The sequence below is a fragment of the Dipteris shenzhenensis genome, chromosome 22 (genome assembly GCF_047967505.1).
Source record: "Dipteris shenzhenensis isolate YYH24624 ecotype China chromosome 22, Dip_SZ_1.0, whole genome shotgun sequence".
NCBI classification, from domain to species: domain Eukaryota; kingdom Viridiplantae; phylum Streptophyta; class Polypodiopsida; order Gleicheniales; family Dipteridaceae; genus Dipteris; species Dipteris shenzhenensis.
This window is the reverse complement of record NC_141617.1, coordinates 12,337,030-12,364,356: the sequence shown is the minus strand read 5'-3', so window position 1 is coordinate 12,364,356 and position 27,327 is coordinate 12,337,030. Positions and strand designations below refer to the sequence as shown.

Here is a 27,327-nt window from a genome sequence, read left to right as displayed (position 1 = left end):
CTTGTGCCAACCCTCCACTTGTCATCAGAGGTTTGAACATATTATAAAATTGGGAAGAGACCAAGGGAGTATCATAGACTTGAGATATGGGGCTTGATTTATGTGAAAAATTGAGGCAAAGGGTTGTCGCACACAATTGAGAGTGCGTAACCGCCTAGCCCACATGGGAGACTTTTCCACACACACCATGCATGTGGGAGGATACATTAATTGGGAGAGACCCCTTCTTTTGGCTATAAAAGGAGGGGGCTATTCCTTGATGAGACACGCTCATTCTTGTAAAGCCACCTAGCTAGTAATTTGATATTTCCCTCTCATCCTTTCTTTCAAATAAAGTATAGTCCTCTTTCCTTGATGTCTCCATCTTTACATTCCTCTTCCTATCATGTACATGCTTCTCTTCCCCCTCTCCCTTTCCCCTTGTGTCATAGTCTCTCTCTTCATTCCCTCCCCTTCTAATTCCTTTTTCCCCTCCCATGATAACGGTTCGCCCTCACGATCTCCTTTTCCCTATGGCCCTCGAGCGTCGCCATGCTTAGCCTCTAGCCTCTGGTCTTGAATTCTTTTCCAGCTAATAACACCCAGTTGCCTGAGCTGCCATTGCTCTGTTGGGAAGACCTATGTATGCCAAACAACAATGAACATGTCTTTTCAAGTTTTAGTATAGTATACAGAATGTGGATCTTTCCAATAGAAGGTCCTTACAATTACAATGACAACAGTAGTGACATAACTTTCTTGCCACACATTTACTCCAATAAAAAAATCTATATCTATATCTATACTATATAATTTTGATGTTGTTCTCTCTCTAGAACTGAGGTTCTCCATCCACATGTGTCAAGCTCCCAAAAATTAGGCTTTCAAAAAACGGAAGAAGTGGAGTGATTGGCTTTCGAAGTGGCACCGTGTCCAACCCCCCCCCAAAACAAACCTTGCCCAACACGCTCCCACCCCCACACACCACTCCCGCTGAAGAAGTGTGCACAGGTGACACAAGAACGTGCAATGCACATGGGTTTGTTGCGGTCCAATTGCCACGAGCATGATTCTGGGTCCCCTACTATTTATGACTTCCTATACAATGCCCGCGAACTCAGCAAAAAAGGCGCCAAGAAAATCATTTGAATGCTTCATAAACTATATAGGGCTAACTTTTCATCGTAACACGCAGCAAGATGTCGAGCTACTACGATTTAGACGACGTGCTCGCAGAAGAAGAGGTAATTGCTTCACTCTTGCATTTCATTCCTCAAATTTTCTCAATTCTGCAGCATATACCCGTCGAGGTCTTCTGATCACTCTTCCTGCAATAAGGAGGAGCCTGTCCTTTCGTTGGCTTCCCGTTCATCTTGTCATCCTGTTTTCGTGAGTCTCGTTACTGCAGTTATATCAGATTTCTGATGACCAGGGTTCTATATATATTTCGTTGGAGCGTTAATGTTTTGATCTGACCGACCAGCTGGAGCTTTCCTCATCATTCTCCTTTGGATTAGTGATTGGGACACTGGACCAACATATGAATAGATATTGCCTGTTGCCAACGGCTCCTTGTTTGCATTTTTGATTTCAGCCTGTCTCCGTTATATTTCGTGTAGCTGCCGGTGGAGTCGGGATTCTTGATCCAAGTTCGGAGGACAACAATGTACGCTTCTGCCTCTAGCATTCTACTCTTATTGATGGGTAACATTACCGTGACGCAGTAGATACGGGTGAAACGCTAGAGTCCTTGAATTTTACCTCTGTTGTGTCAATTTTAGCTGGCAGTATAGTTGGAAAAGGTCAATCCTACTTGTTCCTAACTTTACTCAAAAGTTTACAGCTTCACTCTTTAATATGCAGTATGTTACATAATTGAAATCTGTAACTTCATATTCAAGACATCCTTAGATACGTATGGCACCAGTAAACTTAAAACATAACTGATGACTCCAATCTTGCATCCGGGGGGGACATTGGACGGTTGGTGGTGGGAAAATGCTAACGTTTGTGGAAGGCCAAGAAAGCCGATGAGACCAAATTTGAACTACGAGAAGAACGTCCCTTGTAGGGAAACTAGAGGCGTTTAACACACCACCAAAGATCTAGTGTAATTTGAAGGGGGAGAGGACGGCTGTGAAAACATATCACATGTAGTAGGTCTACTCTCAGCAATACTCTATGTAAGATCTGTATCTGAGGATGAGATCTCTAAATCCAATGATCCTCTCAAGTATATATTGAATATGTCCCGCCTGTCCATGGGAGGCAGCTCCTCCATAACTTGGTTTGTGGGACCCAAGTACTGCTTCAAAAGGGATACATGAAACACATTATGAATCTTAAAAGAAGAGGGCAGCTCCAACCTATAGGCCACCTCACCGATTCTTTGCAACACCTTATAGGGTCCATAGTATCTGTGGGCCAGCTTAGTGTTTGTGTTCCCTTTCAATGATGCATATCTAGACTTGTGGAGCCTGAGAAAAACATAATCACCTTCTTCAAAAGCAAGGTCCCTCCTATGCTTATCAGAATATGCTTTCATGCGTGCTTGGGATTTAACATATGGTCCTTGCATTGCTGAAGTAACGCTTTCATGTCTGCCAAATCATCAATGGCTTGCTGATTAGTTGTGGCTGCATCCAAAACTGTAGGGGGAAAATGAACCTCGTACCCATACATAGGCTCAAATGGGCTCCTATAGAAGAATGTTTAGTGCTGTTATGGCAAAACTCTGCCAAATGTAGCCATTTATCCCAAGTGGATTGAGTATCAAAGCAATAATGCTTGAGGTATTCCTCCAACCATCTATTAGCCCTTTTAGTTTGACTATCAGTTTGTGGGTGGTGTGTTGTACTTGGTGTGAGATGAGTACGCATTGCTTTGAATAATTGTTGCTAAATTGTCTCATAAATTTTGCATCACAGTCACTCACGTACCATGCAATTCGAATACATGCTTCATAAATTGTGATGCAACCATAGAAGTTGAGTATTGTGTTTTTGTGGGAATAAAATGTGCTGCTTTGGTATGCCTATCCACCACAACATAAATGCTATTCCATCCCTTAGCCGTCACAGGGAGACCAAGTATAAAGTCCATGGATATAAGAGTCCGCTTACCCTTAGGGATTGGCAATGGTTGGAGAAGACCTTTTGGTCTAAGATTAAGCTCTTTGTTTTGCTGACATGGTTTGCTTCCTTGGACAAAACTTGTAAACATCCTTCCATATAAAACTCTGCTTTATTTCTTCATAGGTCTTGAATAGACCAATGTGACCAGACATGGGAGATGAATGCATCTCCTGAATAACCAGGAACTTGTAGATAGATTTCTCTACAAAGAAAATCCTCCCTTTGTACCATATAAACCATTAGACAACTTGTAATTGGGATGGTCCTCACAACCATGATTTTGTAGGTCCTGGAATATGATAATAGCCTCTCGATCTGACATATATTCTTCTTGGATCCATGGATCCACTTCTTATATACTTCAGTAATAGAGCTTAAGGTACATGCCCACATCCTATATAGAGAATCAGCCACAATATTCTCCTTTCCAGCTTTATACTCAATGCCAAAATCATAGTTTTGTATAAAAGAAAGCCACCTCTTTTGCTTGGGAGAGAGGTTAGTTTGGGACATGAAATACTTAAGGGTTCTATGATCAATTCTCACCTTGAAATGGCTGCCTTACACATAATGATGCCACTTTTCAACGGCATGGAGTATAGCCAAGTCATATATGTGACTAGCATCTGCCTCAATGGTGAAGGGTAAGGAGAAATCAAGGCATACCAATATGGGTGCCTAAGAGAGGGCAACCTTTAATTGTTGGAAGCTCTTTTTTGCCTTTGATGTCCATACAAAGGAGTCTTTCTTTAGCAGGTCGGCAGCAATCTTGGCAAAGTGCCTAATGAATCTCCTATAAAAGGAGGCAAGGCCAAGAAAGCCTCTCAGTTGAGTGACATTTGCAGGTTGTGGCCATTCCAAGTATGTGTGGGTGTGTGGATTTGTATGTGAGCATATTTTTATACTATGGTCTATCCCCACTGTTGGGCGTTGATGACGTCAGTGGGGATGTCATAGTAGCTAGTCCTTGCTATGTGTGATGGAGTTTATGGTTTTCAACCTTGTTAGTGACTATCATGAGATTGAAACTGCACTATGTTGTGTTTTTTAAGGATGAGTTTGGGAATGTTCTTGGATTCATCTAGGTATATATATGCTTCTGCCGTATTAGCGGACATGCAAATTTCACCGTGTGAAGTTTTCGTCCATGTTGCGGCTTGTTGGTATTGCGATTTTTTTTTTCTATCTTAAATGGTGCGTTGCCCTATCAGCTAGATTTAGATGCTTGTTTGGGAGAGACTAAAATGAAATCGTTTAGACTTTACCAGCAGTTGTAGCTTGAATGAAAAGATTTTGGACTACTTTTTGATCAGCCTTCTCCTTTAGTGCTAGCCTTCATCATAGCTGAGTCTGCCCTTCACCTCCGGAGTGCCAACAGAAACTCAGTACGAAGACTTTGTATAAATGGATGCTCAAGTATGTGGATGTGTGGACTTGTATGTGTGAGAGCATATTTTTATGCTATGGTCTATCCCCACTGTTGGGCATTGATGACGTCAGTGGGGATGTCATAGTAGCTAGTCCTTGCTATGTTTGATGGAGTTTATGTTTTCAACCTTGTGAGTGACTATCATGAGATTGAAATTGTAGTATGTTGTGTTTTCAAAGGATGAGTTTGGGAATGTTCTTGGATTCATCTAGGTATATGTGGCCATTCCATAATGCATTTCACCTTGTTGGGATCAACCCTTGCTCCTTTGCTGCCCACAATGTGACCCAAATATTCCACCTCATTTGCCATGAAGGTACACTTGTTTGGCTTGGCATAGAGCTGGTGGTTCTCAAAATCTCCCAAATCTGCTTCACTTGAGAGAGATGGTCTTCCTTTGACTTGCTGCTGCACATGAGAATATCATCGAAGAATACCAAGGCAAACTTATAGAGGTAAGGCCGCACGACTTTATCCTTGAGGGCTTGAAAAGTAGTTGCGGCGTTGGTGAGGCCAAATACCATCACTGTAAACTAATACAATCCCCTTTTGGTTCTAAATTCTTAGGCTCATCCTCCTCGCTCATCCTAATCTAATGATACCTTGACTTGAGATCTATTTTGGTGAAGAACTTGGCTCCCTTCAATTCATCTAGGAGCTCATCAACCCTAGGAATAGGAAATTTGTTCTTTATAGTCATTTTGTTGAGGTCCCTGTAGTCAACACATCTTGTAGGATCCATCTTTTTTCTTCACCAAAAGGACAGGTGAGGCAAAGGGTGTTGGAATAGAGTTGGTCACCTCCCCACCTGTGAGCCCCCAAATGAGGAGAGCAAACGGGGGGTGAACCATTGGGTGACAAGGCTGCCACATGGGCAGGATCTAGAGTGCCATGTGGGCAGCATACTCACAGGCAGCAGAACAGAAGTCAAGTACCTGGTTGCGAATTGCCACACACGAACAGTATGGAACTGCTAGCATCAGTACATGAAGGGTGGAGGTTGGTATCAGCATCCTGGAAGCCTGCAAAGGATGTACAGAGGGATGGTGCAGGTGTATGGAAGAGTATGGAGCAGGGTACGGGACTGGTTGGGGCTGCAGCATGGAATCCATGGGCAGAGAATGCCCTGAATAGAGGCGGAACCAGCAGAGGCAAAAGGCGGCTGAATGGAGCAGGTATAGGACCTGCAAACATGCCTCTAGTGGAGGCAAACCAGTGGCAATGCCACATGTCAAGTTGGGGGGGAGGGGCCAGCAAATGGGCTGGTAAACCCCCCAACCAGGTCAGCTGAAGGCAGACCCTTGGGTCGGCCAAAATGACCTGGGGGGTTGGTGGTTTTGTGAGGGCCTTGTGCCCTATATAAGGGGGCCCTAGGGGCCTCCATAATCATCACTTGGAGCAGCCCTCTGACAAGTAGATAGGAGCAGCAGTTACGACTTCCTTAGGCCTATATCTAGGAGGTGAAGGATACCTATAGGAGCTGCGGACTAAGCTTGACGTGCTGTCCACCTAGGCTGGCTTTCTGGACAGCAAGGTGGAAGGGATCTTTGAACAGAGAGTCTACATAAGCTCAGAGGAGCAAGCGGGCTCAGAGACCTAGAGGTGCCAAGCAGATAGTAGGACATTTTGGTAAGATTGGAGAACCACAGTTTGGTGGGATTGCGCATCTCCTTTTGTGTTGTCCAGTTTGTGGATGGACGAAGATATATAAGTGTTGCTTCTATATTTGTCTTGGATGCACTGTCTATTCTCGCTTGCCCACACATATGAATGGTTGTGAAATACACGCAGTAAATGAAGTTTGATTCTGTGGTGAAACATTTCCGTGTGTAATTCTTGGGCTCATCTGTCAGTCTTCCAATACGGTATACCCTCTGGTCGGTTTTATATTTTCTAACAAAGGGGGACTGGCTATGAGTTATAAATCCTCTATCCAGTAGCTCCATCATGTGCCTATTGACAATCTGTAGGGGGTGTTTGTTGATTGGTTTGAAACCAGGTTCAAGAGTGATGGAGTGGTGAATGTCTCTTTGAGGTGAGAGATGATGGGGTAGATCAACAAACACATTTGAATATTGCTGGAACAGCTCTTTCATCTCTTGGTCCTCAACTAAGACCTCCTTTGTGTCCTCATACTTGAGACTTGGAGGGCATAAACTGCACAAACATTCTTAAGGTCTCTTGCCAACTTCCTGGGTAAAATGACAGCCAACTAGGTGCCTCATATCTCCTTACTTTATGGAAGAATCTCATATACATGTGATTGAACTCCATGGTTATCTCACCAAGTGCTCTCAGCCATTCACAGCCTAGAACAATGTCTATGGCCCCCATATCCAAAGCAAATAAGTCCCCTTGGAAGATATAATCTGGTGGCAGCTGTATTTGAGTGGCTTGACAGCCGTACCTATTGATAGTATGCTCCCCTTTAGCCACTTGTACTTGCAAGCCATGATTAATCTCTGTAGGATGCAACCTAATTGCTTGGATAGACTTGGAGTTTATGAAGTTGTGGGTGTTCCCACTATCCACCAAGATATGGACAGGTCTGCCATTAATTGCCCTTTTTAGTCTGAGTGTTTGGGCACTTTGAGATCCCCATGAATGCCTCAGGAGAGATGCTGTACAGCTTAGATTGGGTGTCCCAAAACAGGCTATCATCATCAACACAAGAGTTCCCATCTGAATCTTTGCCAACATCCATGCAATCATGAATAACCTCAATCCCCCATTGCTGGGGTATCCTTGGATGCTTAGATTGGCAGTCACCATTAACCATGGTGTCACATGGAGAGGACCCATCACGGTCAAATGGGAAGGAGGGATCCTCTTTGGACCCATGATCAGTTTGAACATCTCCCTGGTTATCACCCTCGCACTCATGGGATTCAGTCTCTGTTGTAAGGTTTGATGGAAAGGTCACCTCCCCATCTGTAAGCCCCCATATGAGGAGAGCATGGGGGAGGGAGACCTAGGGCATTTGCCCAGAGGGAAAAGCCTGGAGAGGGGGTCGCCACATGGGCAACACCTCAAAAAGGAAAGGGGGCTAAAAGGGCTGCCACATGGGCAGCACATGGGCTACCATGTGGGCAGCACAACAGCTTGGCAGAGGTGCAGCAAAGCGTGTGTGTGCATGGGCTGGAACAGGCCCCTAAAGAGGTGCACAGGTGGTGGGACAGAGAGCCAGCGCATGGCACATTAATGGCGGGGGGAACCAGGAGTGTCGGCCACATGGAGGGGCTGGTTGGAGCCAGCCAACCAGGCCTTATATAGGCAGACAAATGGGGCTGGTACCCTGCCTTGAAAGGAGGGCTAAAGCCCTTGAAAAGGGAGCCCCACAGGGGCATTTATAGGCAGACCAGGGCAGGGCCTGGTCGGCCTGTTTGGGTCGGCTATAGGCAGCCTGCCTGGTCGTTTTTTGCAGCAGTCCTTGGGGGCTATTAAAGGAGGGCCTCCAGGCCCTCATTCACCATCATCTGGAGCAGCAAGGAGCAGCAAAGACCAGCACCCTTGGAGCCTAGTCTGGAGGACCAAGAAGAGTTGGAAGGCTGCAGACCTAGCTCAGCAAGGTGCTGCCCACCTAGGCTGATTCACAGGCAGTAAGGTGGAAAAGATCATTCTGGACAGAGAGTCTATAGACGCTTGAGGTGGAGCACGTGGGCTCAAGTCTAGAGATACCCGGCAGATAGTAGAAGTACCTTGTGGTAAGATCAAAGGACCACACCATTGGTGGGACTCTGGATTTCTCTCTTTTGTATTGTGTCCATAGCTTTGGACGGAAATATATTATTTTGGTGGTTTCTATATTTGGCTTGTTCATTGTCTATTGATGAGTTTGCACATCTATTTGATGCACATTAAGTTAAGAAATTTGTGATTCTACTCCCACACACACACAGTGTGAGCTCTTGGGCTATTCTATTAGTCTTCCGTTGTGCGTACCCTCTGTTGGTTGATTTATAACAAGGTCATCTGCAATAGGATCATCCTCAATCTCTATGATCATGCTCAGTTTAGCCCCTGCCTCAGCCTTGCACACACCTCTATGTTCTGGGGTCCATTTTTTTACCACAAAGATAGCAGATGTTTTTCTTCCTCCTATCCTCAATGATGGTGTGAGATAACTGTTTAACCACTTTGTACTTCTTGTCCTTTGAATCATCCTTGGGGCCTAGGCCTGTTTGAAGGTTTTGCTTCCTCAACCTTCTAGGGCTTGAGGGTGCTCACATGGTTGCCATAAATTGAGGGATGTCGAGGAATAGAAGTCATTGTAGTAGAAGGTATCGCCTTTTTGGACATCATTGGAGGGCTACCCTTGCTCACAAGTTTTATGTCCATATGTCCAATGCCCACACCCTTCTCCTTCATGTTGTACTTAGGTTGATAGAGCTCAGCCAATCTCATGGCCTCTCCTAGAGCTAGGATTTTGGGTGACACATCAGATGCTATACTTGGATGTAGTCCATGGATGAACCTGAGCAGCTTGCGCCTATCATCAATCCTGTGGGCAAACAAAGATAGCTTCCAGAACCTTTTGATATAGCTTTTGATTGAACCCTCCTAAGTTAGTTTGAAACTCTCCCAAGTGTGGATAGGAGTGCCCTCTTGCTGGAGGTGTCTCCACCAAGTGTGGGCGTAATCCTCCAAGTGGAGAACAACAAACCTAATCGCGCTTTGCTCACTCTTAGGATATATTGCTCCAACTCATTAGGGGTACATGTGTCACCCTTGAACTTAGACAAAACAATCTTGTCTTGATGGGTGGGTCCCTTGGATTCCAAGAGTTTAATGCCTGCAAATATTGTCGAAAAGACAAGGTTGACCTGAGATCATATTGCAATCTTGTACTCATTGAATCTTTGACATAGGACATCCACTTCTGGACTAGCATCCCTTTGAGCATTGCTCCTTGGTGGCTCCTTGCTTCTATGAGCTCACTAGTGACACCACTAGAATTGAAGGCCTACTTGGCTGATGACTGAAACGCGTAGGATCCCCTCGAGGTTCAGCAATATAGACTTCTTCATCATCATCATCATCATCTTCTTCTTCTCTAACTTGTTCCATGGGCTTCTTTCCTTGAACTTCACTTTCCCTGAGCTGGTCAAGTCTCTTGGTCATAGTAGGAAAATAATTTTGCATTCTCATCCCATTGGCCTTGATCTCCAAGGTAATGTCTTTTAGTGGCTGCAATATAGGATTCAGACAAGCAAATTCGTTAAGTTAGGATCTTTGAAATCCAAATGAACTTGATAGGGTATGTTTTACTTATTCCATTAAGGCAACTACCTTCCAAATACCCCACATGTGTAGTTCTACAATAAATTAGATTCCATAGCAGCTATAACTTAAATATGACAGATCTATGTAAATAGAAGTACAAGTGTATATCAAAATAAAGACAACACCTAGATGATAGCCAATTTTTCCATTAGGTGTCAAAGGGCTTTCCATTACAAGTACCACAGGAGTATATTTCAGCCCTTAATGAAAACAACAGGACTACTAGATTGTAATGGGGATGACCTAAAACTAAGCATGAATGATTTGGTGAGGAACGGATGGCTTACCCACGAATCATCTGTGATAACATGAGAACTTGTAGTCGCTCCACACGAGCCCACTCTGTATCCGACAAGTCTGGCCCCTAGCAAGGATTGCCATACATCCCCGTTGGGTGGACCAAGGAGTCAAAAAGCAGCCCCTTGGTCTGTGGATCTTGAAAGTGTGAGCGGAAGCATTGCCTCTCTAGTCTGGCCAATGAAGCGTATCCTCTGTCCAAGTGTGCTTCCATCGTGTTTCTCGTAGTGAAGATGGGTCTGGAGAAGACAACCCTAAGATACGTGTATGATGAAACTATCTCAACAGATGACCCATCAAACATGAATTGCTCCTTGCGCATGATGGCTCTATTGAAGAGCATAAACCTTGGTTTTATCCAAGTTGATCTTTAAATCATGAAACTCACAAAAGGACTATAGTGTGTCAAGGTGTCTTTGGAGCCTCTCTGTTGAGAAAGATAAAAAAGCCATGTCATCTGTATAAAGCCATGTCCGGATCAACATGCCAACAAGAGAGCGACCAACCCCCCTGTGTCTGCATCACTGTCTCAAGCTCGTCTATGTAGAGGCCAAACAGGGTAGGTGATAAAGGACACCCTTGTTTGATCCCAATAGTGCTCATGATCTCGTTTGTCCATCCAGATCTTGCTTGGACTTTGCTTGAGACTCTCTCGTAAAGCGCCATGATAGCCCAAATGATCTCCTGGTCATAACCCAAATCTTGTAGGTACTGTAAGAGGTGGGCTTTCGGAACTCTGTCAAATGTCTTGCATAAATCCACAAAGCAACAATATACCCTTTGCTTTCGTGCCCTTGCCTTCTCGATGATACACCTAAGTATGAGATAAATGGAGATGTGTCATCCTCATCTCGAGTATCTCTAGCAAAGTGGGAGGTCTCAAGAGGGAAGTAGCATACTGCAACAAATGGATCCCGGTTGTCCATGTGTCAGATTTGGATCTTAAGAAACTTGGAATGTGTATCTCTCTACTCTACTGAAATGGTCCCCAAAAGGACGGATTTATAAAGAACTGCTACTCCTCTTGACCCTCCTACTCCCCTTGTATCTGTCGTCTCATCTCTGTAAGCAGACTCCTATGTGAACCTGTTGACTACTGGTAGTGGGCGCTCTGGACTTTGATGTGACTCTGCGTAAAAGACCGTCGTGAATTTTGAGAAGTTCCTTGGTTTTGACCATAAAGTACCATTACAGTTTTAAATGGTGTGTAGGATAGGGTCTCGGATATTTGAGTACCATTGACCTCACCTCCTTATGTAGAGGAGGGGGTTGGTGCTTGACTCGGGCTTGTAAGAAGTCGTCCATCTCGTACCACTGCCCACTTCCCATCCTTGCGGGTTTGATCTCGCTACTGCAACATGGAGCGCCTCTCTTGAACCTGTAGGGAGGTGAGGTCCTCATCCATGGAGATCGTTGGTTGATCTCGTAGGACTGACCCGCGTCTTAAAGCCGAAAGTTGTGCGTGAGCGTCATGGAACCTTATGATTAGGGATTGCTCTCGGTTGGGGTCTCTTCCCACCTGCCATGCCCTCTCGATCTTGTGCTCAGTCACACCCAGAGTAGTGGCCACGAAAGCCGTCGCATCTGTCATCGGTATAGCCTCATTGCGTGGGATCCCACAAACTCTAAGATTGAGAGCCTTACTTGCTCTCTACTATTGCTCCATGAGGGTAGCTAAAACAGTTACCCTTGCAGGTTTTCGTTTGGCCACATTAGCCCATCTGGAAGTCTCCTCAATTACAGATTGCATGCTCGCGATTTGTACCTCAACAACTGGGGTGCTCCTTGGGATTGTGTGTATGGTTGTGACCTCTTGTCGGAGTTGCGAGATATCTTGTTTGAGTCCTTGAATGAGATCAGCTTGCTCTTGAATGGCGTGAGCTTGTTTTTGCATGACATAGCTTTGCTCTTGGTTGAAGCGGACCTGCTCCTAAGCGAAGTGTGTCAGCTCCATCTCGCACTCACGGATACTGTGTACCTCCATGAGCAAGGTCTCCTAGGCCTCTGGTGTGTCAGCTCGTGTGTCCTAGTTGAAACTGGAATGGTTGTGACATAAAGTATGAGGATGAGGCCAGAAGCTGGGTGGTGGTGATTGGGTGAGTTGGGTGAGGTATGGAGATGACAGTGGCATGGATAGGCGATCCCAACGGGATGTAGGAGCGTAGGTTGACTGAGAGGGAGAAGGGAGAGAGGTCGAGGCGTAATGCAGAGCAGTATATGACACCTCCGAAGTAGGTGTCATAAGTGGTGCAAGAGCTATAACATGAGAAGAGGGGACAGATGAGGATTGTGACAACCTCCCTATCCTAGAGGAAAGGGAGGAGGCCGATGTCATGGGTATGTCATTGGCTGTCATGGGTATGGCACTGACAGTAGCCGTGCCTGTGGATGTAGAGGTTGTAGCTGAAGCTGAGGCTGAAGCTGAAAATGAGGATGTAGCAGGGGCTGAAACTGAAACTGAACTTGAAGCGGGGGCTGAAGTAGAAGCAAAGATTGAGGTTGAGGTAGATCCCGCCTTTGTCTAGTTGTCAATTCCAAGTCCACTCCGGTTGTAGCATGTGTTCACATCCTCGAGTTTCAGTTGTGTTTGCTGTTTTTTTGGTTGTCGTCGTCTTTCTTGGATTTGTCCGTCTCTTTATCGCCTTTTCCCATTTCTTGGATTGACTTTGATTTCCTTTGTACAAGCCCCTAGTGCAGGAGATGAGTGGGAGCGGGAGTACGAGAGCCCCCCCATGTTGGGAGGCACACTCATTGCGGGGAGGGGAGTGGGTTGATGAAGAGGTGGTAGGGGTGTTAGTTCGATGTAGAAGAAAAAGGGGGGGGGATAAGATAGCTGCTAGAGGAAGAGGTTAGGTTCATTGTTGTACGGAGGATAGAGGTAGGTACGGAGGAGGAGCAAGAGTAGGGGGGAGGCGGAGGGATTGCATCCGAGAGAGAGGGTGTTGGCGAGGCGGCGGGGGAGTTGCTCGCGGGAGAGCAGCGTCAAGAAGGAGAGGTGGTAGAGGTGGAGGCGTAGGCGTAGACAGGGAGTTGCAGGGGGGGTAGGAGGGCGGCGGAGTTGGAGGCGAAGGCGGGGGCCAAGAGCAAAAGGTCAAGCAAGAGAGCGAGGCAGAGCGAAAGCAAGTTGGGAGGAGAGGGCGGAGCAGCCAAAAGCGGAGGGTGGAGTAGCTGGGAGCGGAGGGCAAAGTGCATCTGCCGACTGCCTCACGATCCCTAGATTTACTGCATCCTTCTTTGGTGCAATGAGGGAGTCCTCATCAAAATATAATAGGCCCATTTGTTTGTTTCCAGTACTTGCATTGAAGTCACCAAGGAGGAGAGTGTTCCCGTGTTTGGAGAACTTTGTGATGTCATCATGGATAGTCTCATATGGGCTATGCTCGTTAGTGGTGACCCTCGCGCATAGGATGATGTGTCTAGGGGAAAGTAACATATTGCAATGAAGATTTGCCGTGTGTGTGGTAACCGAATACGAATCCACATGTGCCGTGCATGCTTCTCCCTTTGTATCACAAAGGCCTCAGATGTGATCTGAAGAGAACAGCCACACGTCTAGATCCTCATATCCCACTATCCCTCCTCAGGTCCCTCTTATGAGCAGACTCCCATGTGTATCCTTTGTGGGTAGCCCTCTCTCTGGGCTCTCATGTGTCTCGGTGTAGAAGACCATATCTCTGTTATTGTATGTCTCCAAGAACCCTCCTGGGTCGGACCAAAGGGTGCCATTACAATTCCACACTGCCATCCTTAATTTGTTTTGCATACTCGTCCCATTGTTGAGACACCGTCATGTGCTGACCCCTTCTCCTACATCTCGTGCTTCTTTTTCTGCCCTCTCTCGTATGATCACCTTGCCATCTCTGTAAATTGCCCATTTCCCCTCTTGTCTTGCAACCATCACCATCACCGGCACCATTCCTTTCCTTCTATGCTCCTGTTGTAGGAGTGTGAGATCTTCATCTAGATAGATCTTGGTCCCCTTTAGTGTTGCCCATGTACTCATGAGTGTGGATCTATCTGTGGCTGTTTGTGACTTTACAACCAAGGGCCTCGTTGGTGCATCTGCTTTACCCAATCTGCCTTCCCCTTCGTGATTTGCTGTATGAACTCAGCATGTTTCCCTTGTATTGTTTGCAAAGCTGCCATTTCCTTTTTGAGCTGTTCATTCTCTGATTTCAGCACATCAATGATCTTGCATCCTTCCTCGGGCACCCCTTTGCATCTTTGAGCTGTTGCATTTGTTCTTTAATGGTGTTCAGCTCCTCGTTTAACAGTGGCTGAAACTCCCCTTCCTCCCAAGGTGCACTTGCCTTCAGTTTGTCATTCTCATCTTTAAGGGCAGCAACATGGGCTTATAATATCTCAATCTGAGAGGCCAAATGACTGGTTTTTTCACCCAGAACACAATTCATGTCTTGCAACATTTTACCTTTTTCTCATGTCCATTTGGTTTGCATCTCCTCTTGCCATTTCTTCATTTCATCTTGCATTTGGGCTCGGAGGTTTGAAGCTTGTCTCCTCTAGTCTCTCTTAGCTTCCTGCATAGGCATTCAATTTTAGTGTCTTGCATCTTACATACTTCCTTGAGTGTTGATATGCAAGCCTTGACACTCGGGTCTTCTATCTTCTCCGCCTTTGTCCAAATGAGGCTATACTTCTGGTCCTTCTCACCCCTTGTTTTTTGGTCTGGTGAGCTCTCTTTTGTCCCCATATTGGCAGCCTTTCTTGATCCTTTCTTGGTTGATCTTATAATCTTCTTGGAGTATATTTTTTTGCAGGTACAGATTTGATGCAAGCTGCGAGAGTTGAGGAGGGAGGCCTTGAGGTCTTGAGGGGCTGGCCACCAAGGTCAGCCTCGATGTCTAGCAGCCCAAGGCTGCCTCACAAGCAGCGCACAATTGCTAGGGGCCACGGGGCTTCCGATGGCGCTGGTGACACAATTGAGCAGCTTGCGGGGCCACTTGGGGGCCTCGGAGCTCACACAGGTGCCCTCGGTACCTCGGTCGCAGGTGCCACACAGAGAAGGGGGGCTGAGAGAGAGAGAGAGAGAGAGAGAGAGAGAGAGAGAGAGAGAGAGAGAGAGAGAGAGAGAGAGGTATTAACGTCTGCGAGAGGCCTCGGGGCTTATGAGACAAAGTACATGCCAAAAAGGTAACTCATACAAGCCACTGAGGGTTGAAGCAAAGGGTTCACCAAGACCCTTGCTAAAAGCTAAAAAGCTAAAGTGCTAAAACTAATGAATCAAGTGTCGAAATGCTAGAGTAGCGAAAGCCAAATAATAGAGGGATGTCAAGTGCTCAGAGCTAGTACTCCTACTATATGCTCAGGTTTTGTATATCTAGGTAACCTAGTGGCTCTTTGATGAGATGTGAGGAGCTCTCGTATCTGTGTCTATCGATCTGTCTCGCGATATGGGGGATGGCGTGGTCTCCTCGATCTCTAGATCCGGTGGGCTACGTCAAGGGTGATGCCTCGCCTTTGGCGGTCGCCTCTAAGAAGGGTTGAGATGGACCGAACCTCGATTGTGCGTGTTGTGGTCCCTATTCGTGTCGCATGTGGAGTGTGTGTCCCTCGTCTGGTAACGAGGTAGACTCTCCCACTGCTAATCCATGATGCTCTCATCTCCTCAAGCTCCTCTCCCTCAGCCTCATCGGCAACTGGCACAGATGCATAGAAGTCTGTAACAAAAGTTTGTGACCTGTCGATATCGGTGACTTGTGGCATCAGTCTCTGCTGCTCTTTGATCTGTTGCATCAATGTGTGTCTCCATCGACGCATCTCAATCAGGTAGAGCCCAACACAGACCGGATTGTGAAAATGGATCAGCCATGTAAGTGGACCAAAGCCAAGCCCCTCTTGAAAGAGGCAGTGGTATCATCCTCGTATCTCATAATAGACTGGGCAGACACATAGAAAATGTTCCTTCGTCTCACATAGAAAATGTTCCTTCGTCTCGATCTCCTCCATCTAGCATAATGTGTAAGTCCGTCGCTCTCTGGGTATGCTTGTAGCTCTCTTTGCCTTAATCTGTAGTTGATGTGATGAGACTTGCAACTGATTGATGGCGACCCTGAGTGCATGTGAGACTCTCTTGTCCTCGAGATTCTTAGGTTTGATAACAAAACCGTGCTCTGAGACCCTCAGGAAGTGGTCATGGTAGAATTGGATCTTGGTGGAGAACTCCTCTCCGTCCCAAGCCCTAGATGTATGGAGTTGGAGGAGGTCCAACCGTATGATACGGTTGATCTCATCTCGTGGGATCATCTCGGGTGGTGCATCCAAACTGTACACTGAAAAGGGGGACGTTTGTCCATCTGAATGCCGTGACTATGTGGATATCCGTGCATACCATGCCGTATCAATACCGCTCTTTGCTAGTCGCTTGGAGGACTCTAATGCTAGCCTTGGTAATCTCCACTGGGGTAAGGCCCAGAATCTGTGGAGGAACGTCACTGTCTGAAAGATGGCATCAACCTTGAGAGGGGTAATGGCAAACTTTGCTTGTATAATTTGGTGGGGGATTGGGGGTTTACTCCGAATCACCCTGGATCCCATAGTCACCTGTAGCCTCTCAAATCTCCTTCACTCTATCACTAAAATATCACTCCCCCAGATGGGTGTTGCATACATGGCAGAGAGAGAAAGAAATATATATTAACATCTGCAAGAGGCATCGTGGGCCTATGAGAGAGAGAGAGAGAGAGAGAGAGAGAGAGAGAGAGAGGGATTTAATGTCCTCAGAAGGCCTCACGATCCTAAGGGACAAAGTACAACAAATGAAAATGAAAACTCATACAAGCCACTACAAGCCACAAGGGTTGAAGCAAAGGGCTCACTAAGGCCCTTGGTGAGTGCTAAACAAAAATTTGAGAGAAAAAATCAGTAGCAAAAACTCGGCATTGTGGTAGCTTTCCGGTGGACTGCGAAGCTATCTCGGATCTGCATCTGTCGGGGTGTCTCCTATTGTGGCGGAGGGCGTGGTCTCCTCGACCTCTTTATCCAAAGAGCAATATCAAGGGTGACACCTCGTCCCAGTCGGTTGTCTCCAAGGAGGGTGGAGATGGGTCGAACCATGATCATGCGTGCCTTGGTCGCTCTCCGTGTCTTGGGCCTCGTGTGCATAGGATGATGTATCTAGGGAAAGTAGCACACCGTAATCAAGATTGTCGTGCATTTGATAGTCGGACCCGTAACCACATGTGTCGTGCATGCTTCTCTCTCCGAACCATAGATATGAAAGGCCTCAGGTGTGATTGGAATAGGACAGCTACATCTCCCGAGCCTTGTAACCCACCACTATTTCTCCTCATCTCCCTCCTATAGGCTGATTCCCAAGCATATCATATCATTGTGGGCAGCCCTCTCTCAAGGCTCTCATGTGTCTCGGTATAAAAGATCGTATCTTTGTCAATGTATGTCTCCGAGAAACCTCCAGGATCGGACCAAAGTGTACCATTACAATTCTACACTGCCATTTTCAAACCACTTTGTGCACCCATCCCATTGGCTCGACACTGTCATAATTCTCCATCGTCCTTCTCTCCCTTGTCTACTCTCTCACGGATGATCACTTTGCCATCTTTGTATGCAGCCCACTTCCTTGCCTATATTGATGCCATTACTCGTATCATCCCCTCCTTTCTGTGCTCTTGTTGCAAGAGAGTGAGGTCATCATCCAAGTATATCTTGGTTCCTTTTGGAGTTGTCCTCATACTCATGAGGGTGGACCTGTCCGTGACAGTCCGGAGCTTCAGCACTAAAGGTTTTGTTGGTGACTCCGCCTTCCCTACTATCCTTTCTGTCTTGCACGTAAGGTTGACACCCATCTTAGTGAACAATGCTTGTGCATTTGCCATTGGGGTGTCCCCCATTGTCAAGCCTCTTACCAGGACATTCAAAGCCTTGCTGGCCCTCTTATCTTCCTCTAGAACCTCAGAAATGAACTTCTTCTTAGGGGCTGCCGACCCCTTTTCAACCATTGCTGTCCCCTCAAGCATCTCTTCTTTCCTTTTAGTGGGTTGCTGTGTAAACTCAGCACGTTTCCCGTTCATGGTGGCCTGCATGGCAGCCATCTCTGTCTTGAGAGTTGCATTCTGAGCTCTTCCATGGCTTTGCCCCCCCCATCCGTGGTCAATTGTATCTCTCTCATCTGCTGTAATTCAGCCCCCATAGCAAGTACCTTGTCTTGGAGCTTTGCTTTCTTACTTTCCCATCCTGTTTTCTTTCTCTCCCATTCCTCTTATCTGGCCTTTTCTCCTCCACTCTTCTTGTACCTTTCCTCCTTGTTTCTTGATCTCAGCTAGTGTCTTGTCCACATGTGCTTTCTCAGCTAATGGGCCCACGTTTGTGGCTTTGAGATTGTTGATTTTCTCTATCAACACAAGGCATATTTTGTTCATGCAAGTGTGCGCCTCAACAGTACCTTGATGAGCTGTCCCATTTGAAAGGGCTGACATGGCTGTTTCTAGAGCTTACTTCCCCAAAGTATCTTCAATGCAACCTCGTGTGGGCATCGTGCTGAACTTCACAGATTTTACAGTAATATTGTGAGCTTGCATTCCCTACTTGGTTGAAATCTTGAGGTTCTTGGTCTTGTTTCTGATTTTCCACAGAGAGAGAGAGAGAGAGAGAGAGAGAGAGAGAGAGAGAGAGAGAGAGAGAGAGAGAGAGAGCTCAAAGTAGATAATGGCAATGCCAATGGAATGAAGGTGAGGCTTTTATAGTTTTCCCCAATATCCTCCTAATCAGCCCCCTTTAGCTACATGTCAACATAACCACATAGTGGTACCATTTGTACAAGTTGTACTTGTAAGAGGCGCATATGAGTGGGACTCTAAAGACTTGTACATTTTTAGAGGTAGATTTTGTTTATACTTCTAAAATTTTTTGGGGAGGAAACTTAAAAACATCAAAAGACACATAAATCCATAGGCTACATAACATTTAAATAGAAATCCTATGACATGGGCAAGTAGACGACATTAGAGAGCTGAGATATCACATATGACATAACTCTGAGAAGTTACGAGCGTGAATAGATTTCAAGTTCTGTCATCTAAATTTCCCTCTTCTCAAATCTTTCCTTATCACATTTTGTTGATTTGATCTCAAACTTGCACATGTGCAAGGCTGCATACTGAGTTTCCACATCTATGCAAAATCATGTATTGCCCTTCATGTCAATACCCACATTTGCATGGTTTGGTGGTGTTAGCCATTGATATTGCAACATGTGATTGATTTGCAGGTGGAACAGGGTGCTAAAGTTGACCTACCCATTTGGCTTGCTCAGGATCTCTATCATAGGCAGGCTGCTTTAATCAATCTTCCAAGTTTTTTCAGTCAAAGGTATGGGTGCTCTTGCTGGCCCCTGGGTTACATAAACTGTAAGTAAGCACAGTAGCATATTGGAATTTTGTAGTTCATTGGACTGTTTGTTCAACTATGGCTCATCGTAGATATGCTGTTTAACTTGGGTATCTGATGTAGCATGATTGATGGATTGTCACATATTTTGAACTGATGATTGAGATTGATTATGCACAAGTCATAACATGATTGTTGATCATATGATTATGATTGATGAAATTTCCTATATAAGTATGCACAATGGTTTTCTAAATGTCACAAGCACTCTTGAATTTTGTGCATTTATGTATGATGCATGTGATGGTAAGCTTTCTGTATGTGTATAAACATTGCGGGTAAAATTAACACATTGAAATAACCTCAAATGTTTGCAGCTCTTCTAACCTTGCTGCTTTTATTTGTCTAGCAAGACTAGACAACGTAAGGATCTTCCCATCCTTATTGTGCAAGCTAGCTAAAAGAAGAAGGATGTCCTCCTTAAGCTACTGATTCCCCAATGAATGCCATTGTGCATCTAGTTGCTCTTGGCATTACATATATCATAGTCACAAAAAACGTTTCTAAACATGAAACATTTTGAAGTTTCAAAGTGTTTCAAAAAATGTGCTCGAGTTTCCAAGACAGAAGTTTTGTTAGGGTACAGAAAAAAAGTGCCAAATATGCCCTTGATACCCCATAGGCTTGGAGAACACATAAATATGGCCTAAAGGTGTCCAAAGCATGCGAAAAACTTTTGACTCAATAGTACAATAGTACTATTGAGAATAGAAGTTCGATAGGGGAATATTTGATTTATTGGGGGCAAGCTACCACATTGACGGTGTTTCCCCTCGCTTCTCGGTTGACCAACGCTCAGATGCTCGGTGTGCTTGTATGCTCGCTAAGTTTCCCTCTCTTGCAATCCTAAGCAACAAGTCAATCATGTCCTACCAATGCTTTGTGTAGTCGGGGATTCATTCGTCCTAAACTTTGGGTTGTTGTAACGTTGAAAGATTGATGTGAAGATGGGCAAAGGAACATGCAAGTAGAGGCTCGGCCTCGAGGATTGCTAGGATACATCAGGTTTCCTCCCAAAATAAGCCTTAAAGGGAGTTACCTTCGGAACAACACTAGTTGGAGAATGGTTAAGGATATGTACTGCCATAGTTGTAGCCTCTACCTAGAGGAACGGAGGAACCTCTCGGTGTGCTAGCATGGTCCTAGACATTTACACGACGGTCCAGTTCTTCTATTCCACTACCCCTGCTTTAGAGGTAGTTCCGGTATTGGCAAATTTTGGGTGAATGCCCTTAGTCACACAGAATCCCTCAAAGACATGGAAACAGAACTCTCCACCTTTATCAAACCTTGGGGTTTCGGCATGCAATCCAGACTCATTTTCGACAAGAGCATACCATTCCATGAACTGGGAATAAGCCAACGCTTTCTGAGCCAGAAAATAGATCCACATAAGTCGGCTGAAATAATCTACTAGCAGCATAAAATAGAGTGCACTTCCAAGGCTGAAAACTGTCATAGGTCCATAAAGATCTGCGGGAACCAACTCCAAAGGTGTAGAAGCTTGTCGTGAGGCCTACTTTGGAAATGCATCTTGGTGTTGCTTCCCTCGAATACAAGAACAGACTGAGCGTGCTTAATGCCCACATCAAGTAGATCAAGAACCATTAGTTTCCGAGCAGCTCTACGTAGTGCTTCGACATTCAGGTGACCAAAACGGAAATGCCACAAGTCAACTTGAGGGGATGACGTCATCGAGGAAAGGGATGACAATGTATAAATACCATGATCCACCGTACCAATGAACTATGTGGCAGGTTGTTTTATCCTTGATCTCCACGAAGTGTTCATCAAATAGAACAGTCGTGCCAAACATGCAGGTCTCATAAATTGACAACAGATTGAAACCAGGGGACAGGAGCAGCCAAGGAAGGAGCCCCTTGAGGCAACTCTCTATCAAGGGAAATGGGCTGGGGGAAGGCTGCCTTGTGCCCCTCCCTACGCAGTCAAGGTGTTGGGGAAATGTGCCCAACCAGCCAGCCAACCAGCCGACTGGCTGGTTGGCTATATTTGGCTGGTTGGCTCAGGCCTACCAGGCCCCCACAGCCCTGATATAAGGGGGGCCTGGCTGCCCTTTTCCCTCATACAGTTTCCCTTAGAACAACCTCCATCCTCCAAGCCCGGTGCAGCCTTAGCCCTTCCAAAAGTCCCCTGCAAGACAGCCATCAGTTTAACAGTGCCTAGGGTGATCTAGGAAGGTGTTCACGCAGCATCATAGCTCGGCTCGGAGTAGAGGTTTGGGGTTCTTGTTCAGCAGCTTTCTTTTACAGTTTTCAGCTCTTTCTCAGTTCGATCTTCAGCTCTCTTTAGCTCCATCTCTCTCAGCTTGCATATAGGTCTCCCAAGCTCCATATCTCAGATTTCTGTCTTCCCTTCATCTCGCTCACTCATGCGCCTTGTTGGCTAAAGAGAGAAATAAGCCTAATTTTGGTGGCTCCCAGTCTAGGATTAATTCAGCTCAGCCATCAAAGAACAAACAATTCAGCTAAAGCAGGTCAGTCCAAGAAAAAGGGTAAAATCCCATTATTGCAAGAAGCATGGAGACCATATCAATGTATCAAGTAAAAGGTTGGAGAAAAAAGGAAGCTGGAATGAAAGTTTCAGATTCCAATGCATCAGATGCAAAACAAGGGTAGTGCTTCAGCAAGCCTTGTTACTGAAGATTGGTCTTTTTTGGTTTGCAATTATGATAAACAGAGAGCTGTTCCTGGTAGCAAAGGAGGGGAAAACGCGGGAAGGCCTGTTAAGGCAGCCTGAAGGGATTCGAAAAAATAGTCTAAGGGGAGGCCATAAGGCCTCAGGTGGCAGGCCTTTGTCTAATTGTAGGAGACTGCATGACCTAGCTCGGGAGGGAGGGGCAGTTTGGTCTTGTATGAGCCCTAAGGTGGGCTGGCAGAACAGGTCGAAATGACCAGGGAGGAGGTGGCCCAAAATATGGGCTGCTGCAGCCCAAAAAGGGGCTGCGTCTTAGGCTCGAAAGCTTGCCGATGTGCCTCCAAAAGGGTGCAGGCAGTCTCAGCAAGCAGGGGAGGAAGCGGCAAGCAAAGGCGGGCAGGAGGCGAAAGGGAGGGAAGGCTAGAGGCGAAGGAGCGAGGTAGCAGTGAGTAGGGAGAGCCTTTAGTCTAACTGATCACGATTGTATGGTGTCGCTTCTGTTGGAGGAGGGCGATAAAATGTCATGGATACTAGTTAGAAAGGAAAGAAGTCCAAGTTTGGTGTGGCAATGTTCATGAATCTTTCCTTGTAATGGGGTGATCTGCTGTGGAGGGTTGAACTGCTGTGAAATAGAGTTTGATGTAGCGAATGTGGACAAGATATTGATCAGTGAAATGCCAGCCTTCGTCTTGCCTATGTCTACTCTTGACTTTATGTTCTGTATGAGATTTTGCACATGGTGTATGTTTTCCCCTAATGAATTGAAGGCAAGGGTGTAGTATCTGCGATTAGTTGGAAATCAAGTCAAAGTTGAGTACTCTTTTTATCAACTTTTTAAACTCTATGGATTTCATCTGTCTCCTTTAAGTAAAAAAAAAGAAAAAGCCAACTGTATTGCATATGTAGAGCAAGTTCATGAGCAATGCCAGTTACTGAATGTCTTAAATGTGTTACTGATGATTAGACTAAGAAAAGAGATGCAGGCAGATCCTGGGTGTGTGGATCTCAGAATCCGTTGCCCTTACTTTTATGAAGTGGGATGCAAGCTCATACCATTGTAAGTATACTAAACAAATTTTTAGTGAACTGGTCTGCATTCTGAGCCTCGATTTTTTATTCCATTTGTAAACAGAGGCACAGAAAGAATAGCGTTCCAAAACTGTGATTGATTTTATGGCCATTGAGTATTCTTTCAATTTCTTTCAATTCTGCTTGGAAATAAGCAACTGAGTTATGTAACACGGCTTCACAATTGAAGGACCAATGATGCCACCCTAGGATCGTTTCTCTTGTATGCCCTTCGTGGACGCTACAAAGACATACTAAGCAAGGCTCATAGTGCTGGTATCTCCACGACACCTAAAGTCATGCAACTATTGTCAAGGGAAGAAAGTTTGTGTAAGTGATGCTCTTTTGGTCCTCTTGGATTTTTCTCATCTTTTTAAAATATTATGATATTCTTGATGTCACGTCTCTTTCATTTTCACATTTTGTGATTGTAAGTGAAAGAAACAGAGTAGGGTCTTCATTCCCACTTAACGTTTATATATATATAGGGAAAGTGATACGAGTATACTGTTTTCGTATATCTCTATTCTTTTATTTTTGTTATGAATTCTATGGTTGGAAGCATGCCTTTGTGTCGTGTGCCATCTGAAGCGTTTCATGTCTTTAGAAAGATGTGACATGGTTCTGATGGTTTTTAATGTTCATATCAGTGTTTCAAGCTGGTCGTGAGTCAATGACCGCATTTAAGAAATGGCGTCTTGAAGGGACAAGGCTGGAGAGAGCAGCTGTTCTTGGAAAGAGGAGGAAACCCCTTCCTATGTTTACCCAATCATCAGATCCTTGAATCTTTGCAATGTTATGCAGAAGTGTCATGCACCACTGCATGCTTGACATCAGGAATGAGAATCATTGCATTCAGGTGGGCTGACTCAAACCCCCGTGTGCTAGCTACAGTATGTAATGTCCATTGAACAGAGCCACTGGAGACAATCATATGCCAAAGTGAATATCCTGTGGCCAGATTTACTGTACTGAATGATGAAGAAAGGTCTCTTGGACAATGGGACTCATTGCAGCTACGGATTTTTGCTTGTAGCCCATAATAAGCAGCTGCTGCATGTAAATAACAAGCACGCAAAGCTCAATGCCAAAGCCATTCTGCTTGTTTGGGGTAGGGAGAGAGACCCACGCCCACTCCCACTCCCACGCCCACACCCATGCACATGCCCACACCCACACGCACATACACAGGGACGCAGGCACACACACGGGCTGCTCTCTAAAATAAAAAAGAGAAGATATGGAAGCGTTGTTGAACAGTGAACCTTTATAAAATATTTATAAAAGCATAAAATTAATTAAAATTGAACTTCAGAACATATTCGTAAAAACATGAAATTAATTGAAAATTTAGACTAAAAAACACATTTTTTTTTTGGGATGAAATCCAAGCACACGTGTGTGGGTGTGCGTCTACACATGCATGGTGATATTTATGCCCACACGTACACGCACACGCACACGCATATAGACACTTTTTTTAATAGTGAAATGCACTCGCCTATACACGTGCACACAAACCATGCACATGCCCTCACCCGCCTAAGCTTAGCGCCCACGCACAGACGCATGCATGCGCACACCTGCGTTTACGCACACAGACACGCACACACCCACGCATCTAGGTGCGTGCGCGCACACATCATTATTGGTTGGGTCTAATGCTGATTTTCAGTACATTGAACAGATAACGGGTTTAGTCTTGGAAATAAAACGTCATTGAAACCTTACATATCGGTTCTTTGGTTGACGACCCCTTAACAGGATGACATTTCGACCCCTCAACAGGATGACATTTGGAATCTCATTGGTAATTTTGGTGTCGACTTTTTAGTTTCTGGTTTTGTGACTCGGCTATTTGAGTGGTTTATTCAAAGCATCTGATTGCAAGCGCAATTGATTCATGAAGTGGTGATCATCGTGGTGTCCAAACTCAGCCTTCAGCAAATCCAATCATATTAGGCAAAGTGTTAGCTTTCTTTACATGAGTGCTGCGCTTCTTCTATACGTCGTATATGGTGCTTATAGCGTTCACCCTATTTTAAAGGACATTTTCTCTTGTTCATAAATTTGGGCCTTCTTCCTTCGATGTGCTAACGTGACGGTAGTTCTTCCCTTTGTGATCGTTTGGCCTATCTAAAATATTTCAAGAACTTGCGCTTCTATATGAACGTGTATTTCAATGATCGTACGTCTCCTTCAATGTGAAATGGCACTCCTTTATATATGACGCTCACTCCTACATCCTTATACATGATTCTACGTTTGTAAGAACTAGCAATTTTATATGAAAGAGAGATTCTCCACAAAAAACAAACCAAAGATCTAACCAAATCAAGGGCCTATATCCATGACACGTGGCTCAATGATGTGAGAAAATCCAAACATCTCCTTAGGTTGCCTTTCGTTTAAAAAAAAAGAAACAAGATTATAACATAAAAGAGAGATAACAAACTTACCATTATCATGTATATTGATTTCATAGCATGCTAGGTCTCTTTGATAAAAATGAACTTTCATTCTTTCCATGCATATGTTTCTTCTTTTGTATGAGCATATATGTCTTAGCACATATGAGCACATAGATTCTAGCATCTCGAAGTTCATTTAAGTCAGTATATAATATTGATTGTTATATGTTGGCCTTGGCTTTCATTGATTATGTTTAGTTTACTATTCGGTTAAACATACCTACCTTTACTTCTAGAAGTTGCCATCATTTAATGGCTCCCTCTGAGCTAGCTACTCTATATGATTGACCTTCGATTGGATCGTTTTTTGATGAATTATGGTCGGTGTGTTGTAATATTGAAATTAATATACTAGTTTAACATAAGGAGGGATGTAGTCCTTATGTGGGTTCCCTTGGATTATTCTTGCGTGCACTTTATTTTAGACATTGATAATAAGTCTAATACTACTATGATGCCTATCTTTCCTTATTGTTTAAGTATGATCCGTTTGTATCATAAACTTGTTGAATGGTGAAAGGTATGAGTGTTGGTTGAAGTATTATATAAGAATTTATTGTTGGAAAATTTTGTCCAAAAAAGTCTTGGTATTTTTACTTGGTGGTTTTTCAGCATTGTTCTTCATAATCATTACCTTTCTTGATTATCATGTTTTGTGTTGATCATATAAGAGTCAAAGCATGCATAGGTGGTACCACTTTTTTCCATGAGGTGTAAAAGAACCGAGGAAAGATGTTTAAGATTTCAAAAAAATCCATGATCAAAGATTGTGTTGGTGGTGGGACACGTGCTCCTCCTCTGTGTGTGTGATGGTGCGAATGGTTGGATTCTTTGATTGGGTTGTTGCTTCCTAGTCTCCTTTTCAATCTTCACGTCTCTCTACACTACACGAGGTTGCTCTTCACGCCTTCCCCCATACTATTTGGGATCGTATCTTGTAATCAGTGATACGATGATGAGTGTAAGGCTTTACATCGTCAGCTTAGATTCGAAACCAAAAACAGTCTTTCAAGTGAACTAGAGACGCTACGCGAGTATCGTCAATGATTGGTACGCATGAAGAAACTTGACTTTGTGCGTTGGAACGAGGAGCTATTGAACATTTTGTTCAGTAATAACTCTAAGGACTTTTGACAGAGATTTCTAGAGGGATGGTTCCTCTCATCACTCACTGACGCTCCGGTGTGGTTTGATTATGCATGTACTCTATGATATCCCAAATCAGCTAGTCCCTAATCTATCACACATGCCACGTCCCACATCTTGTACCCTCTTTACTAAGGGGGGGTAAAGGATGTCGTAATGAAACTTCATAATGGTCGAGCGAAGGATCACGAGGGACTATGCATTGAGTTCATTGCATATGGGATTAACCTCCTAGTCTCGATCTTAGCAAAGCTATTCAATAAAGCTATTTGCTTGGGGTTTCCACGTACTTGGACCATTAACACTATCTCACCCATTCACAAGGTAGGGGATCCCATGAGTCCGGAGAACTACAGGACCATTATGATTGCACATGTCATGTCCAAGATTTATGCATCAGTACTTGATTTTGAGGTCAAGAGATATGCGGTGTTGAGGA

At 44.8% G+C, this 27,327-nt stretch overlaps 1 protein-coding gene across 2 annotated transcripts; it reads left to right on the top strand.

Moving 5' to 3' along the window:
- The first annotated feature begins 1,110 nt into the window (after positions 1-1,110).
- Positions 1,111-24,527, top strand: LOC147887747 (DNA replication complex GINS protein PSF3-like). 2 transcript variants are annotated; one of them, XM_087393825.1, is made up of 6 exons: positions 1,111-1,223; positions 1,574-1,645; positions 19,370-19,470; positions 23,168-23,260; positions 23,462-23,547; positions 23,922-24,527. In XM_087393825.1, the coding sequence occupies exons 1-6, from the start codon at positions 1,179-1,181 to the stop codon at positions 24,053-24,055; spliced, it is 531 nt and encodes a 176-aa protein (XP_087249951.1). In that variant the 5' UTR covers positions 1,111-1,178; the 3' UTR covers positions 24,056-24,527. The 2 variants fall into 2 exon arrangements, with proteins under 2 accessions (XP_087249951.1, XP_087249949.1); XM_087393823.1 differs by having other exon boundaries at positions 23,462-23,601.
- Positions 24,528-27,327: the final 2,800 nt, after the last annotated feature.

Coding starts and splice junctions, on each gene's coding strand:
- LOC147887747 (XM_087393823.1), top strand. CDS start 1,179: ATGTCGAGCTACTACGATTTAGACGACGTGCTCGCAGAAGAAGAG. Junction 1,646..19,369: donor CAAGTTCGGAGGACAACAAT/GTACGCTTCTGC, acceptor ATTGATTTGCAG/GTGGAACAGGGTGCTAAAGT. Junction 23,261..23,461: donor GGATGCAAGCTCATACCATT/GTAAGTATACTA, acceptor TCACAATTGAAG/GACCAATGATGCCACCCTAG.